The sequence below is a fragment of the Petromyzon marinus genome, chromosome 8, assembly GCF_048934315.1.
Source record: "Petromyzon marinus isolate PM22_M1 ecotype Great Lakes invasive population chromosome 8, UKy_Petmar_22M1.pri1.0, whole genome shotgun sequence".
NCBI classification, from domain to species: domain Eukaryota; kingdom Metazoa; phylum Chordata; class Hyperoartia; order Petromyzontiformes; family Petromyzontidae; genus Petromyzon; species Petromyzon marinus.
In genome coordinates this window covers 16,129,941-16,148,098 of record NC_133674.1, presented here as the reverse complement: position 1 = coordinate 16,148,098, position 18,158 = coordinate 16,129,941, and the positions used below count along the sequence as shown (strand labels likewise).

Sequence of the window (18,158 nt, the reverse complement as noted above, 5' to 3'; positions counted from 1 at the left end):
CTAAGCAGCCCAGAAATAGAATTCTTTCTATCCAAACGCAGCCATATATATGCAGAAAGAACTAACAGGGCTAAAAGCTGCCACTTTAATTATTTTGATTGAAATAGTCGTTACCTTTAAGTTCATATTCAATTTGATTGTTGATGCCCTTGTCCCCGTCCACAGCTGTCACAGACAAAACAAAAGTGTCCTAGCAAACAAACAAACAACAAGACTGATTACACATCAAGAACATGTACAGACTATAAGAAATGTAAGTGAACGGGTTGGGACAAAAAACACATCCAATCTGGCTAATCACGTATTTGTACATTCATATCACCTCTCATGCTTTGTTATGTTGCCCACTGTAGTTTGTCAACATGGCCCAACGTTGAACAGAAGGAAGAAAAATCCAAGGGGTTGCTGAACTAGTGCTCCGTGCCTACAGCCAGTGGATTAGTAGTTTCTCACGACGGCCATCAGCTACTTTGTTCCCGTGAAGTACGTGAACAACAGCCAGTCGATTTGTGGGACTACTGCCTCTGACAATTTTCAGAATTGTTCCTAACAGAGTAAGGCATTATCTCAGCTACTCTACGGTAGCGTTAACATCTGAAAGCGCCAAAGCACAGAGGCAAAACAATTGACTCGAAAATAAAGTTTGTCAATGTGATTTCCTGGAGAAGCGGCTTTTAGTGTAGACGGTCCTCACCTGCGGCACAGCCTGCCAGGGGATATGAGGGCTTCAGAATCATGAAGCACTTTTAAAATAAATCTAAAAAAACTTACTTTTTAAAACTTGCTTTTAATTAGGATGTTCTTAATGTGGTATTTTTATCATGTCTTTTTTTATTGTTCATGCCTGTAATGCAGTATGTATTGATTTTTTTTTGCACGAATAGTGCTATAGAAATAAAGTTTGATTGATTGATTAAACGAGCATTGAAGTGGTGCCCATCTGTTTACAGTCCAGAACCAGTGGTGGAAAATTCCATAATTCCTCTGACAGGGGGACATATATCAATAGGAAAAGCAGTTTCGACTTCCCCTTATTGTGTTACCCAGAGGGATGGTGGGCTGAGTCAACCCCCTACCACAGTTTGGACTCAAAATCTTCTGATTGCGAGCCACTCCCTCAACTCACTCTCTGCGCTACAGGGTGGATGAATGTGTGTTTTTTTTACTCTGCAATGCACAAACATAAGTTTATAATATTACTGCAATCAAAGTTAGCTGCGCAAAGTTTGAAATGTATCAAATGTGTTTTGGCGTGTACATGTTCGGTCGTGATGTTACCACAGGTGAGTTCTCCATTATGTTTTTTTGGTAAATTTCATTTCTGAATTCTGGCGGCAGATTGGGCTTGTCTTCAACGTTAACGATCAGAATTGCAGCTGAACTCATCGGGATGTCTCCCTTGTCCTGAACACAACAACACAACACCATCCAGTCACCGTATACAATCGCGTTAACGTTTTAGCTCTCCTATTCGTTTTCGGGATAGCAGCCCATATATGAACTCAGGATTTCAGTGTTGTCACCACAGCACTATTGTAGGGACATTAGAATGTATGCTGAACTTCTTTTGCACCCTACATAGCCAACCGTGCTAATCGGAGGTGCAGGGGAAGGACAACAAACTAAATACAAAAGGCAGTTTAAATAAAATAGGTTTCAATTTAGATTTTAAAATGCTTAAGTCCGGTGGCTACCTAAGCAGTCAAAACCATGCTGCGCACTTATTATCAACCCTGCTACAGTTATCTTATCTTTGGGCAATGAGACATATGTTAGTTAATGAGATTCAGCAACATCAGCAAGAAATGTGTTTCAACTTGTTTCACATTTTACAGTAATCTCTATTTTAACCAACATTCCTTCGAAAACGAATTGTTTCTCAAATATCTCTTGATAAAAAAAATCATCCATTTCTGGAAAACAAAAAATCTTTCATCCATATTCATGAACACTGCCTTAAAATTGGAAAAGATGTAAACTATACTGAGTGGCTCCGAACAAGCGTCCTTGCCTCAAATGTATGCTTGGTATATTTATATATTTTTTCCCATTAAAGGGCGGCGTTACAGACTCATGTGGTGAGTGCTTTGAGAATTGTCCCCTGTGCACCACTGCCCGAGCTCGGTCCCTTAATGTTTTAAGTGAACAAATTGTGACTCACCGAAGCATTGATCTTAATCTGATAGACAATGTTTTCAGCGTAATCAAGTTCTCCATTGATAAAGAGACTTCCGTTGTTGGCATCTATTCTGAATATGCTTATGTTCGGAACAACCTGGAAACAACAGCAGCAGGCAAAGCATTGCCATTATTATTGTTTGTTGTCATGTGCATTGTACTTACAATATATACAATATTGTACTTTAAGGCAATAATGCAATATGTATATCATAGTAGTGATATATAAATGTATGTATGTTGAACTTCTTTGACACTGTACGTAGCCAACCATGCTAATCGGAGGTACGGGGGAAGGACAACAAACTAAACACAAAAAGCAGTTCTAAAGAAATGAGTTTAAGGCCGAGTTGACCTAAGGGAGGAGACATGATTGGTTCAAAATTTCGCCACTGTTATTGGTCGTGTAGAGTACTGCTGGAAGAGGGCCCTCACTGCTGGAAGAGGGCCCTCTATAAACCAAGCCAGATGTGTGGATTGTCTGTGACCATATTTCATGCATGACCATACATCACCATATTGACATGTACGACCATACATGGCCATACATATTGACATGTAATACATGTACGACCATACATGGCCATACATGACCGTGATTGTCTGTGACCATATTTCACCAACATGACAAGTGCGGGCTTGTGGAAGCGGGGAGCGTAGATGCGGGACCGTAAACGTGCAGTTCAGCAGTGGATTTTACTGCACCGGCTTCTGCTTCCCACAGCACCCTATAACACCTGTTATGCATTGCGGTCACCCATGCAACCAACTATCCAAGGTCAACCCTGTTTGTTTTCTGAGGTCTTATGAGATTGGGTGAATTCTGGGTGATATGGTCATAGGCATACATCAGCTATGAGAGGTTTTACTTACAATAAACTATATATCACTGACACTGTTTTAAGACACACAGCAGTACAGTAATATAATACTATTCATAGCTGTATGGAAATCGTGAATACAGTGCAATCATTTGCCCTTTTATTTTGACACAGCAATATCAGTGAAGTAATGCATTTATTGATGCCACAATTTTTCTTTTCCCAGTGTATCAGCTCTTATGGGCCTCGGGGCAAATGTGTTAAAGCAGGATGCGTTGAAGCAAGTGAACTCTGGACTGGTTTCAACATGCTGGTTGCTTATCAGCAGTGGGGTATGTTGTCATTAGTAACAGTGCCCTATTTTAGCATGTGGAGAGATGGGATTGCTTTTGTGTTAGTATATTTATTTATTACCCACGAAACCTCCAGATGATACATAACACACAAAATTTCGTGTTTTTGTTATGTTTACATTTCATACTTTTTGAATACAATGTAACATACTTACGTTGTATTAAATTCTTGTCAAAATCAAGAAATGTTAAATAATTATCCACATGATATGAATTATATTCATCAAACACCGATGGCAAAAGCAAAGGTGCCGTCCAGAAATTGCTTGCTCACACCACTTCTGGAGGAAGGTCCTCCGCTACAGGGAGTTTGAGAGAACCCCCGAGAGAGGAAATTTGGCCTTCTCTTCCACGCTGGCGAGGTGGCTTGGGAGAGATAGGAGTATCCACGGTTTTATCCTACCGCACGTAACGCAGTGTACCCACTTATACTGTGGGTGCACAGAGGCAGAAGGTGGGGATGGAATTTAATGAACGTAAAAACTAGCACCATTATCATATTAACTGTTGCGGGGGGTTTTCTAACTGGTTACATCTGGCTTACAAAGTCCAGCCCTGCTAACCGTTACATGACGGGCAGCATTCATGGCCTGATATGCAATAAAGGTATTTAAAACATTCTGTTTACGAATGTCTGCAAATGTCAACCAAAGGCGTCCAATAGGATGAGGTGGGGGGAATTGAGAAAGTTGCCCATTATTTCCTAGACCACAGATAGCGGGTAAATGAATTGAACCGGCAAACTCCAGATTACACGTCCGGTATAACAATAATTTCAAGTTGTAATGTGCTGCAAAGTATTCGCTTGTTCCCAAAGAGAGAGACCAACTCAGAGGCGCGAGGAACCGCAGACGAGCGGGAAAGGCAGCCAGGCGGTGAGCCGACATCAAATTCCCCTCCAAGCTCTGCAGTTTTATATATTAAAGTATTAGCGCCCAATTAGGAAACCGGAGCACCAACACGTGCGAATGGGCAACACTCTATCCCACAGAGATGGAATAGGTGGATTGCACATTTGCTGTACCGCCTTCTCCTGGCAAGCCAGGGTGTTGCACCTCGACAGCTACGGGAAGGAATTTTTTTAACAATGTTTGTGTGATCCACCGACGCTCGCCTGCAGTGCTGGCTTACCACCCACATATGCATTCTATCCATGACACCACGGACGCATCGTAAAACACTAAAAATACTTTTTTAAATGTTGCCGATTAATAAAAAATATTGATGGGGAAATCACGTGTATATACATTCTGTTTTAGGCTGTTGTCCAAACAAGGCCTAGCAATAAACGTGCAATCGTGCGGTGTAAAAGGATGAACTTGCCTCCATAATGTAGCCAACTCTGCCAAGGTTTCCACCATCTTTATCTTCAGCGATGGCGCGAAAAAAATGTTCATTTACATATTTTTTCTGCGAATAAAAACATTTTTACACCGTTTAATGAAACCCATTACCGTATCCTAACTGGATAGATACAAATCGTGATAATGTGATCTCTGCCATTACCTCTGCTAAAGTAATTTGATACGGAAGCTCCTTAAACTCTGGAAAGTTGTCATTGACATCCACAGTGAGGATTGTCAGAACTCTGTCAACCTAAAAAGTAAAAAAATCAGCAACGTTATTAATATTTCACCATGAAAAGCAAACAAGACTTAATGTCCTTCCAGAATAATATACTCTACAGAAATCACCAAGGCATATCAGCACGAACTCAATGCGACGTCATCACGCAGATGTGCGCACTTGCAGTTGGCCGTGCACCGGGCAGCCAGGAAAAACTTTTTAAATAAAATATCACGATAACATTCAATTTTGATTTGAAGCTTTCGTGACTGCAGGAATCCATACTCAACAAAAGCAATCGTTATCAGGTGGGACAACCACAGCAAGACAAAACTGCTGAAGTAGGCGAGAGATCTGCTGTGGCATGAGGTTATATAGGTCTCGGCAGTAAGGAGGGAGAAAGAATGGGGGGGGTGGAGGTGGGGAAGAAGTGGACCCCGCAGCAGCACCCGGGTCACTGGAGTAAAGTGGACCACCGCGGCAGCACTGGAGAGATCGGCTACAGGGGAGGAGAGAGAAGGGGTGCCCTGCCTCCTACCCCGGCGTCTACAAACTAAGCTGTGCCTGCGGCAGTAGTTACATTGGGGAAATTAAGCGACATGTCTCGGACCGTGTTCGTGAACATAAGGCAGATCTAAAACACGGTAGGACCAATACCTCGGCCGTGGCTAATAATTGTTTTAATGCGGTGGGCTCACACGAGATGGATTTATCTAAGACGAAGGAACTTTGCAAGCCCACTGACTATCAACAAAGATTCGTTCATGAAGCCATCCATATATATTGACACAGACACAATTTCAACCGAGAAGATGGGTACAAACTGAGCAATCATTGGAAGGACGTTATCAACAAGTTTAAGTCATAACTGGCTGTGATGTTCCCATCCTACCACCTTCCGATGTGAGTTGTACTTTACGCCCACTTCAAACTTGCGCTTTCACAGTCACTTCACGCGCCGGACCCCTTGGTTGAGGCTCTGAGATCTCCCATTAACATGCTAATCTCTCTTTAACATGCTCATTTTCACCTGGCAGCCCTTTGATTGGTGGAAAACGAACCACCGCCGGGCTCGCTGCCGAACACTTACATTATCATTGGCTGCTGACATTTGGGCTACGCCCATTTCAAACCCTTGGAAGCTAACCCCTCTTTTCCTGAAGACGCCCGCTTGTGTTTCGATCGAAACATCGTAGTTTTTTGTTATTTTCTTTGAACCTATCTACGTGACTTTACCGAAAGACCCAAGAATATCAATTCCTGCAGTTACGAAAGCTTTAAGTCATTACGGTCGTCTATAGATGTGCATAAAAATGTTATATTTTTAAATCTACGACCTTTCTGGCTTCATTCACACTTCTTCACAGCTTACTTTATTGGCAGTTTACCCATAGGGATATCTTTTATGGATACATAGCTCTCCTCTCCCATCCCTTAAATACTCACGACCCCTGCGTCTAGAACCTTCTCGCCACCGTTACAAAGTAACCAAACTCCCGTCTAATCCCGTTTGAATCCACTTGCCAATCCAATGCTCACCGGTGGAAAAGACTGTCAATTGTCAGTGGCCGTTTCGCCTGACCAATCAGGATTATACTGAAACAGCAATCAGTCAATGGGCTATGAGATCATTAATAATAGATCGCATTTGACATCCGTTATGCAGGAAATTCAGCATTCGGATATTTTGCAAATGCGAGTTAACGTATGTTTTATTTAGCTTCAATGTTTACAAGTCCGTGTGTATATGTATCAGCTTATGTGTAAATATTTATATGTGTATGCATGTCTTGTCATTTCAAATGAATGTTTTTTCCATATAAAGTAGGATGGCACATCAATATATTTCAATTAAACAATTGTTTGAGGAACACCTGGAAAAAAACAGTACTGCACAATGTTTTTTCCTGGACCAATTCTTTCCAGCAGATCTTAAAAAAGTTTTCAACCAGGGCATATTAACCGCCATTGTATACGTGTAGTGGTTGACTTCAAGGGGACAACCTATTATTTTCTCCGACACCACTTTTATTACAACTCTCCACGTTACGTCTGTGACTTCATCATTCCTCTACTTGCGGCAGCTCGGTCGCCGCGCTCCGCCCGTCTCGCTCGCTCCGCTTCCTCCCCTATCCCTCACTGTCTCTCCGCGTCATCTCTGTCTCTCTCCGTCACTCGCTGTCGTCACTGTCTCTCTCCGTCACTCGCTGTCGTCACTGTCTCTCTCCGTCACTCGCTGTCGTCACTGTCTCTCTCCGTCACTCGCTGTCGTCACTGTCTCTCTCCGTCACTCGCTGTCGTCACTGTCTCTCTCCGTCACTCGCTGTCGTCACTGTCTCTCTCCGTCACTCGCTGTCGTCACTGTCCCTCTCCGTCGCTCGCTGTCTCTCTCTCCGTCGCTCGCTGTCTCCGTCTCTCTCTCTCACTGTCTCTGTATCTCGCTCTCACTCTGTCTCTGTATCACTCTGTCTCTGTTCCACTCTGTCCCTGTCCCACTCTGTATCTCTGTCTCGCTCCTTGTCTCTTGCTTGTCTCTGCTCTTCTCTGCTCGTCCCTATCGCTCTCAGTCGCTGATTGTCTCTGCTTGTCTCTGTTCGTCTCTATTGCTCTCAGTCGCTCCTTGTCTCTCCTTGTCTGTGCTTGTCTCTGCTCCACTGCTAGCCTGTTCTGTCTCCTATGTCTTCTCCCCGTTTCTCCCCGACCTGCTCCATCCCAGTCCCAGCCACAACTCCCCTCGCTCACTCCGTCTCCCGAATATATTCCCGTTCTCATCAACAACCAATTCATTAGGTGGCATGCCCACGAGGCCCCGCGTCCCCCGTACTTGTCGCTCGCTCCCCTCTATCACCAGACACTCCGGCGCCACTTCGCCCCTGACAACAACCCCGGCCAATCACAGCCGTACATCGCGTACCAACTTAATAGGGCCGTTTCTATATCACAGTTCCCCGCCGCCGCACCTGGCCGGCCCGACGTGACCCCACTGTCCATAACTCGCGCGTCTTTACCATCCACCCTGTATGCGCATGTTAATCCACTACATACGCATCAGAAACACGAACAATACACAGCGAACGTCTGACGTGTACAAATAAGCGCTTGATGATGCACGTATGGAATTAAAAGTAGAGAAACAGACGAGGGAAGGACCAGGGAAGAAGTGCAACCCAGAGACATGTTGACACTTTACTTAAAAAGCGACCCTGGCCAATGGACAAGACTGGCGAGAGAACGGAAGCTAAAGGAGGGAGTATGCTCGAGAGGAGTGATGACATCAGTTCACGCGCAGGAGCGACATGGATCTGTGAAGAAAAAAAAGCATCTGTGACAAAATATCTTTATAGCTCACAGAATTCCTCCAGTATAAATACATATTCTGATTCTCATCCTGGATCGTGGCAGCACAGGACCATGAGGGATGGCAAATCGTGTAGGGAGGCCATCAGCAAGAAGTGGAGATGATGAGAAATAAAGAACATAAACACTCACAGTATAAATTCCATCTGTAAGGACGGCTTCAACTGTAAACTGCTCATTCTTTGCTGGGGTAGCATATTCCTGTTGGGGATGTATGAAAATGGAATTAAAGCAAGACACTATTTATGATCACACCTTCCCAAATGTGGGATATACAGTACTACCGTCAAGTAATTTAATATGCTTGACAGCAGTTACGCAAAACATGATAGATGCACAACAAACAAGCTAAAAGCATGTTCCCCCATTCACATATTTATTTTAACACGTAGGATTTCGTGACCAATATCATCCATCATAGAAGTTTTTTTTGGGTTAGATCACGTAAATATAAGTTCATGGAAATATCCTTGGCCTTATATACAGTAAATATTGTTTTTATCTTCTGTTTATGAATGCTTATAAATGGCAGCCAAAAGCGGGGAACATGGCCAAAAGGATGAGGTGGGGGGGTGATTTAAAATTCTTGCTCATTGTTTAAACTGCCACGCCAGGAGACTGAACAGGTAACCGCTGGATTGTAAACCATTATACCTGGGCAAACAATCTGTCACGGCAGAATCTCACTACAGCATAGTGCTTAAAAAAAAAGTAAAAATGTAAACCTGACATTTCAATTAGATTATACAGTGAGGGAAAAAAGTATTTGATCCGCTGCTGATTTTGTACGTTTGCCCACTGACAAAGAAATTATCAGTCTATAATTTTAATGGTAGGTTTATTTGAACAGTGACAGACAGAATAACAACAACAAAATCCAGAAAAACGCATGTCAAAAATGTTATACATTGATTTGCATTTTAATGAGAGAAATAAGTATTTGACCCCTCTGCAAAACATGACTTAGTACTTGGTGCCAAAACCCTTGTTGGCAATCACAGAGGTCAGACGTTTCTCGTAGTTGGCCACCAAGTTTGCACACTTCTCAGGAGAGATTTTGTCCCAACTCGAACCTTCAGCTCCCTCCACAGATTTGCTATGGGATTAAGGTCTGGAGACTGGCTAGGCCACTCCAGGACCTTAATGTGCTTCTTCTTGAGCCACTCCTTTGTTGCCTTGGCCGTGTGTTTTGGGTCATTGTCATGCTGGAATACCCATCCACGACCCATTTCCAATGCCCTGGCTGAGGGAAGGAGGTTCTCACCCAAGATTTGACGGTACATGGCCCCGTCCATTGTCCCTTTGATGCGGTGAAGTTGTTCTGTCCTCTTAGCAGAAAAACACCCCCAAAGCATAAAGTTTCCACCTCCATGTTTGACGGTGGGGATGGTGTTCTTGGGGTCATAGGCAGCATTCCTCCTCCTCCAAACATGGCGAGTTAACCTTCTTTGGTTCTTTCGGTAAAGTCACGTAGAATGAGAATAGAATAATAAATTGATCAAATAAAATAACACAATAATATTCTCACGACGTTTCGGCCACAACACAAGCGGCCTTCATCAGGTGAAGGGACGAGACTGTCTGGTAGGACACTCCAGCGCTGTCCTACCAGACAGTCTCATCCCTTCACCTGATGAAGGCCGCTTGTGTTGTGGCCGAAACGTCGTGAGAATATTATTGTGTTATTTTATTTTATCAATTTATTATTTTATTCTCATTCTACGTGACTTTACCGAAAGAACCAAAGAAGATGAATCATTGCAGTCACGAAAGCTTTAAAACGGCGAGTTAAGTTGATGCCAAAGAGCTCCATTTTGGTCTCATCTGACCACAACACTTTCACCCAGTTGTCCTCTGAATCATTCAGATGTTCATTGGTAAACTTCAGACGGGCATGTATATGTGCTTTCTTGAGCAGGGGGACCTTGCGGGCGCTGCAGGATTTCAGTCCTTCACGGCGTAGTGTGTTACCAATTGTTTTCTTGGTGACTATGGTCCCAGCTGCCTTGAGATCATTGACAAGTTCCTCCCATGTAATTCTGGGCTGATTCCTCACCGTTCTCATGATCATTGCAACTCCACGAGGTGAGATCTTGCATGGAGCCCCAGGCCGAGGGATATTTACATTTCTTTTGTGTTTCTTCCATTTGCGAATAATCGCACCAACTGTTGTCACCTTCTCACCAAGCTTCTTGGCAATGCTCTTGTAGCCCATTCCAGCCTTGTGTAGGTCTACAATCTTGTCCCTGACATCCTTGGAGAGCTCTTTGGTCTTGGCCGTGGTGGAGAGTTTGGAATCTGATTGATTGCTTCTGTGGACAGGTGTCTTTTCTACAGGTAACAAGCTGAGATTAGGAGCACTCCCTTTAAGAGTGTGCTCCTAATCTCAGCTCGTTACCTGTATAAAAGACACCTGAGAGCCAGAAATCTTTCTGATTGAGAGGGGGTCAAATGTGTATTTCCCTCATTAAAATGCAAATCAATTTATAACATTTTGACATGCGTTTTTCTGGATTTTGTTGTTGTTATTCTGTCTCTCACTGTTCAAATAAACCTACCATTAAAATTATAGACTGATAATTTCTTTGTCAGTGGGCAAACGTACAAAATCAGCAGGGGATCAAATACTTTTTTCCCTCACTGTAGCTATGCAATTGTGTTTCAGTAATTTAGTACTCACCTCGCGGTCTATGGTAGACTTCAGAGTCACGACTCCCGTGGCACTATTGATAGTGAAGTAACGAGTCGCTTCAGACCCTCTGAGGCTGTACCCAATTGGATCGCCATCGTCATCTTGTGCCAACACCGTGAATACAATGGCGCCTGCAGGAGGAAGAATACAGCAGAGAACACAATACATGCATATGTATATTTTAAATATCGTGTACTGTTCTGTATTTTTTGTGAGGACTAACATCTGGCATTTAAAAAAAGGCTTTCTTTTCAGTGTGTCTCCATATATATAAAAGGCAAAGTTGTGAATATGTGTGTCTGTTCAAAATGTTTAGCGTACTTCCCGACATGCAACAAACTTGAAATTTACCATGTGGGTACTTTCCAGACGGTACACCATACAAAAACTATTCAAATACACTTTTGTGGTTTTTTTTTGGTGAGGGGGAGCTCAACAATGCTTATATTTTTTGCACGGCAAGTGAGCTGTGACGTCAAATCTGTCACGTGACTCACGCATGTGGAAGCGTAACGCATTGTAGTGTAGTGGTTAGCGCTACGCCGCGCTACGAACCCGGCCACCCGAGTTCGATTCCTGCTCACGGCCACCACCGGTGACGATTATTTTAACCGGTCCTGGACCTCCCCTCGGTCGACTCAGCCTCAAACGAGTAACTGGTGTGGTGTGTGAACATCGCCACTGGAGAGACAAAGGCGGCCGGACGTGGTGCTGGCCACCCACCCCCTCGTTGTTTATAAAAGCAGCATACACAAAATACTTCACCAACTGTAAAAGGTAAATGGGCAGTCCTGCAATTGATTGTTCTCGAAACGGCTCAAAGAAGGCCGCTCTAGACAGCCCCTCGAGAGGGTATCCTGGCCTTCTCTCAGAAGAAGATGCAGTACCACACTTTACCCCATGACACGCGACTTGCCGCCGATAAACTAACCTAAACCATTTGTATTTTACCAGGTGATACCCACTGAGCTATATATCTCTTGTACAAAAGTGACCTGGCCACAAATGATAGCTCAACGAAGTGGCTTATCACATGGAAATGTTATAGCAGCCAAATACTTTAAACGCATGTTTCTAAACGAGGAGTGAAAAACCAGAGGATCCGGAAAAAATCTACGTGACCACAGGTTGAGAGAGAGAGAAGACGCAAACTCCAAATATACAACAGGCGTCAGGGTCAGGATCAAACCCACGACCTCCTCTATACCAGACTAACTGTGGTGCATACATTGATATACTGTTGGGTGGATGGACAGAGGTATGGAGATTAAAGAAATCAAACCAACGACCTCTGGATTGCAAAGTGCAGCGTGCCAACCATTGCACTACGACAGCACCTGAACGTACGAGACACTTTACGGCGATATCTACGGATTGCTGACGTGCCCATACTGGGGCATTGTGAAAAAGAGCTTCGTAGATCATCGAATCCCTCCTGCAGTATAAATAAAGATTCTGATCATTAATGTACTGCAAACGCCAGTAAATTATCACAAAGGATCCCCCCTACCTGCAGCTTCCCCTCCTGAAGCCTATCCCCCCCACCCCTTGCCCCCCCTACCCCTGCGGCCCCCCACTAATCGTGCCCCCACCCGCCCCCTTGCACCATTCAACACGCGGGGGGTTGGGTGTACAGGGAGGCCGGCCCATGGCTCGGGGCACGTGGGGGGGGGGGGGTCATGGGGGGTGTTGGGAAAGATACGGGGGGGGGGGTGAGGGGGGTGGCTGAGGGAAAGGGGGTGTGGGTGAAGCGGGCCCCTTGTCATACTTTGCATTTAATTTGCGATTTTTGTGGTAATCCACTTTGAAGGTCATGTAATGTCAAGTGAGGGCGTAGCCAATCAAATAATTTAACAAAAAAACCCTTTCCTCACAATTAGAATACTTTTGATTTAAAGCTTTCGTGACTGCAGGGATTCATATTCTTGGTTCTTTCGGTAAAGTCACGTAGAATGGAAACAATAAAATAATGCAAAGGATCCCCCCTACCTGCAGCCTCCCCTCCTGAAGCCTAGCCCCCCCACCCCATGCCCCCCCTACCCATGCGGCCCCCCACTAATCGTGCCCCCACCCGCCCCCTTGCACCATTCAACACGCGGGGGGTGGGGGGGTGTATATATAAGCCATCTGGCTACCATGAGAGATTCGTTCATGAGGCTATCCACATATACAAGCACAGAGACAATTTCAACCGAGAAGATGGATTCTGGCTTAGCAATCATTGGAAAGATTTGATAAACCATTTCAGGTCTTAATTGATTGTTCACGCTTACAGTGGCTTTCAGACAGCATACATTAATTTTTCGTCTCCCCCCTCCTCTTTTCAGAACATAGATGGACTCGTCCTTCTAAATAAACTGCCAAATCGCTGCGCGTGGCGCTGACGTTTTTATAAATAAATAAATACACCGTTTAAAAATAAATTAATGCAAACCGACACACCTGATGACGACCGTTTGTGTTATGGTCGAAACGTCGTGAGAATTTTTATTGCTTTATATATTGTATTATTTTATTGTTTCCCTTCAACGTGACTTTACCGAAAGAGCTAAGATTATAATATTTTATTGTTTTGTATTTTTATTATTTTATTGTTTCCATTCTACGTGACTTTACCGAAAGAACCAAGAATATAATTAGAATACTGTAAAATAAGGTGGAATATTTAAAATCTACAACTGAACACGTTAAATTCCAACTTTACTTTCCCCATGTGAAAAAGCGTTTATTTGATTGGCCAGTGTCGTACGGTATCAGGGGATATCGTTGCTTGTTTAACTCACATCTGGTCACGAAGGTGCCACGTTGGAGTTGTGTCGAGACAAGTGAATGTTTTTACTTCACTTGCAGTGTATAAATTAAATATGTGAACTATGATAAATCCCATCACATAACTCATCAGTACTTACCTACTAGCGTGTCTTCACGTATTTGAAACACCGGGTTACCTATAAACACTGGAGGAGTGTTACCTGTATAAAACAAAAACAAGACTTTTGGAGTATTTTGTGTTACCGTCATCACTGTTTTAGAAGTTATCTGCCCAGGGCCAGGTCCCATGGCACTAGCCTCTTCCGTCCCATAGAATCCTGCACTCCATGAATCACCCCACAAGACCACACTCCACACAGGACTAGAATCAGTGCCGCAACTACATCATCAGCTCAGGGGCTTTCGGAAATCGGCCAGGTGGGGCACCAATATTTGATTTGTCTCGCACGGTCGCGAAACGTCGTACTCAGTGTAAATGTTGTGGCTTGGCTCTCCAACACACCGGTGTGCTGTACTGGTGACGAATTGGCCACGTTCTGTTTACGTGACAGCCCTTACTAGTTGGCTGTGTCAGGTGGTGGTGGCGGGTTTTAACGACACTTTTAGATATTTACACGACCTAACCCAAAAAAACCCTCTATTATGGATGGTATTGGTCGCGAAAAAGCCTACCACGTGATAAACTCGTCTTGCCCTAGTCACATCATGGCGCTCACGGTCACCAACAGTTAATGCTCATCGGGGCGCTTCGTCTTAGCAAAATCATTTCGTGTTCTTTTACAGTTTTGTCGAAAAAATAATCTCGTGGTGGTTGTCAAAAGGTCGTAGCTTTGATCACCGCGGGGTGGGTGGGGGGATGGGGGGCAAGGCACCCCTCTGCCACAACACTAATTAGGCTGCTGACTAGAATTCTTGAACTGTAGCTGGGGGGAGTATCGTTGAGGTGGTTTTCCCCATTTTGCTTTCCTCAGCAGCGTTGTATTATTCAGGGGGATACACATTACAGTACAATGCATTTCTAGTGTGCTGTTTATTTTGGTCACTTGGCATTTTCGATCTTTCGGCATGTGCTCAGGAAAATGCGATCAAAAAAAGTACGCGCATTGAGAGTGTATTTATTACACAAATGTGTGACATCAAACGGCAGTGTTGTATAGCGGGGTGAACGGTGTAGTAGCTTGATTTCTGATTGAATTGAAGGCGTTTACCTTTGACGAAATGAAGAAGGCAGATTAATAAACAAATCCTAAGTGCAAGTGGCATACCCGTCCTGGAAGAGAAACACACACGAGTACGAAACACAGAAACATAACATTAACTTTCAAAAGTTTTTGTTTTACTTTAGCAGTACTTTGAAAATACTGTACAACCATTCGGACATCTTCAGTCTGTCTGGTTTGGCTTCATATTAACAAAAGCCATGTCAGCCAACAACACGTTGGAACAGCAGGCACCGGACAAAATACAAGTGACATTATTGATATTCTCGCAGGGCTGCAAAGCTGAAACTTGGCACAGATAAGGTCGGACAAAAGTTTGTTTTCTGAGTGACCATACCATGTAATGTATTTCCTTTGGTGTGTGACGGGAAAGCCGATTGCAGGCAATGCCCACTGCCAGTTAGGAATATCATATACAATGTATTTACTGCAATTATTATATTAATGTTATATAGTGTGAAATAATTGTTGCAATAACATTTACAAAAAAGTGGAAATGTATACTGAGGTGTGCAGAAATTGAGTCTACTGTACTGTAAAAGGAGGGTGGTGTGAAAATGATGGCAGGTCAGATGGATGGAAATGCCTTTGGAAAGCAACTCCCCAACAAGGGAGCAGCTAAATGGGGGGAGGGGTATGCCTTAAGTAGATGGACTACAAAACTTATGCAGTCGTGTCCTGCATTTCTCCATGAATGTTTCCTATTTGGGAAGCCAGCTGGAGATGGTATTATACCGTACTCCATCCACCATGTCAATGAAAGAACTATAGAATATGCCAAATGGGAAGACATGCATAAATCAAACCAAACCACACACGTTTGATTTGTCCGTGGCATATGCACATGCATAGACTATAAATCTACATTTGTATGGGGTTGCTAACTTGAGAAATCATCACGTTACATTTTTATTTGGGCACTGGGTGCATACTAATTTTTCGGCGACACTTCGTAGCAGTTCCCAGTCTCAGGTATTTCACAGCACTGAGTGTACTCAGAATTACAACAGTGTGCATTGTATAACTGTGGTGCCTAAATGGATTGTGCATCACGTCCCGTGCACCAACAAATGTGGGCGATGTGGCGATTGCCGCTATGTGCGGCGATCGCCTCTTGTGTTATCAAGAGAGGCAAAAGCCATCGATCCGGCCCACTTCTCCGCAAGCGATGCGTGACGTGATGGACGGTGAGCACCCTTGCGTACGCCACACCTGCATGTGCTTGCACTCAAGAGGCCTCTACGATGCCCACGGTGCAAACGAGCTCAACATCCTGCTCCCCGTTTGCGTACGGTGAGAGGGAAGCTCTTACCGAGTGTGGACATTCCTGGTCCTGTAGCCCAACGGGCATGTGTTTATCCATCCAGGAAATCACGAGACTCAAAGGTTTGGTTTTAAGGAGAGTTCTACATTGGGATATTTGGTCAATTCTCAGAGCTTAGTTTGTGAATGTATATTTTTTTTTGGGGGGGCCCCAATCCCCTGCAGCTTGCCCCCCACTATTCCTCCCACCCAGTGGGGGAATGGGGGGTGAGAATTTTTTTTTGGAGCTCAGCCTCGGATAGGGTCGGCTGTAATTAAGCCCTGCCAATTTCATTAAGGAGATGTTTCATGAGACAGTAAACCACAAGACTCCTTGAGAAACCCCACTCATAAAAGGGGATAACCCAAAGGTCCACACAAGATTGATTCACGAGCCCATTTTCTATACTGTTATTGTCTGTTCATCCAGAAGGCCCATCGTATTTACGAGTTTCACGAACTGGCAAATGTACATTTTAGATTGTAAAACGTACTTAAGTTGTCGTTCGACGGGATTTTAGAGTCGCATGATCGTGATAAAACTCTGATGGATGAGATCATCATTGACAGCCCAGTGATTTTACTGGCTGTGTTGTTCTCGTCTTAAATCTTTCTTGGGAGGGAGGGGGAAAGCAGAGAAATCTCTCCTATGGCTCAGCTGAGAACAGGATATGGTCAGCCTGTAGCTGAGGTTGCCATTTGAGGTACAAACAAAATCTGGACATATCATGGGAAGTGGAATATCTCACAATATATCGGAAGAAGGGTATGCATAGTACCACTGTACTCACGAGTTGATTAGGGATAGGGTAAGCCTAGTTACTACTTATATTATTGGTTCTTTCGCTAAAGTCACGTTGAAGGGAAACAATAAAATAATAAAACATATATAAAACAATAAAATCCTCACGACGTTTCGACTGTAACACAAAGTCATCATCAGGTGTGAAGAGAAACAATAAAATAATAAAATATATATAAAACAATACAATTCTCACGATGTTTCGACTGTAACACAAAGTCATCATCAGGTGTGAAAACCAACAGCAAGAAACATTTGAAATGTTTCTTTTGAAATGTTTGAAATGTTTCTTTTGAAATGTTTCTTGCCGTTGGTTTTCACACCTGATGATGACTGCTTGTGTTACAGTCGAAACGTCGTGAGAATTTTATTGTTTTATATATTGTATTATTTTATTGTTTCCCTTCAACGTGACTTTACCGAAAGAATCAAGAATATTAATTACTGCAGTCACGAAAGCTTTAAATCAAAATGTAGTTACTACTTGTTAGTTCATTTGAGGATGGTGTAGAACTAGCAAGAGTCACACATTAGGTGAGTCATTCCTGTATGTAATCCATTATCATTAGTCAGTTAGCCAGTCACTGAGTCAATACACTATGTGACCAGAACAGCATACAGGAGGTTTTCCCTCCCATCTGTCTCGATCCCACTTAAGCCGATTGTGTTCCATTGCACAACGCGTGACAGCGAAAGGCAGTCGCGTATGCTCTCGCTCCGATCTCATTGGAAGTTGCTGCCCAAGTGCCCGCTAGTGGGCAGCTTGAATCAGAATTGTTCAGAATTGGGGGGGAGTGGGGGGGGCAGCAATGAGATCTTTAGAATGTGAAATTCTGCGGCAACCATTTCTGGCGATGATTGCCGGCAATGGTTGTTTTTAAATTACCCTCGTGGATCGTAGTCTATTACAGATTTCCCAGGAGAGCCATTTCAAAACGATGTAAAAAAACCAGGACAGGCGGCAACTCTACCCAGAGGCAGGGAAAGATCAATGGTTCCAAGAGGTGTGTGCGACCACAGACACACGGCACACGCCCTTGCCCGTGCTCTTCCTCTCATCCAGTTCCCCATATGCTGTTCGCCATTCCTTTATTT

At 43.8% G+C, this 18,158-nt stretch overlaps 1 protein-coding gene across 3 annotated transcripts in view; it reads right to left on the bottom strand.

Annotated features, from left to right (window-relative positions):
• CDHR2 (cadherin related family member 2) overlaps positions 1–18,158 on the bottom strand; it is a 49,695-nt gene that overhangs the window by 25,284 nt on the left and 6,253 nt on the right. For all 3 annotated transcript variants that reach the window (XM_032949905.2, XM_032949906.2, XM_032949907.2), the window contains exons 2-10: positions 14,948–15,009; positions 13,877–13,939; positions 10,956–11,098; positions 8,408–8,476; positions 4,859–4,948; positions 4,676–4,762; positions 2,162–2,275; positions 1,279–1,404; positions 115–190 (exon numbers count right to left, since the gene is read on the bottom strand). In XM_032949905.2, coding sequence (XP_032805796.2) covers positions 115–190; positions 1,279–1,404; positions 2,162–2,275; positions 4,676–4,762; positions 4,859–4,948; positions 8,408–8,476; positions 10,956–11,098; positions 13,877–13,939; positions 14,948–15,009 — 830 coding nt within the window. The remainder of the gene's footprint in view (positions 1–114; positions 191–1,278; positions 1,405–2,161; positions 2,276–4,675; positions 4,763–4,858; positions 4,949–8,407; positions 8,477–10,955; positions 11,099–13,876; positions 13,940–14,947; positions 15,010–18,158) is intronic.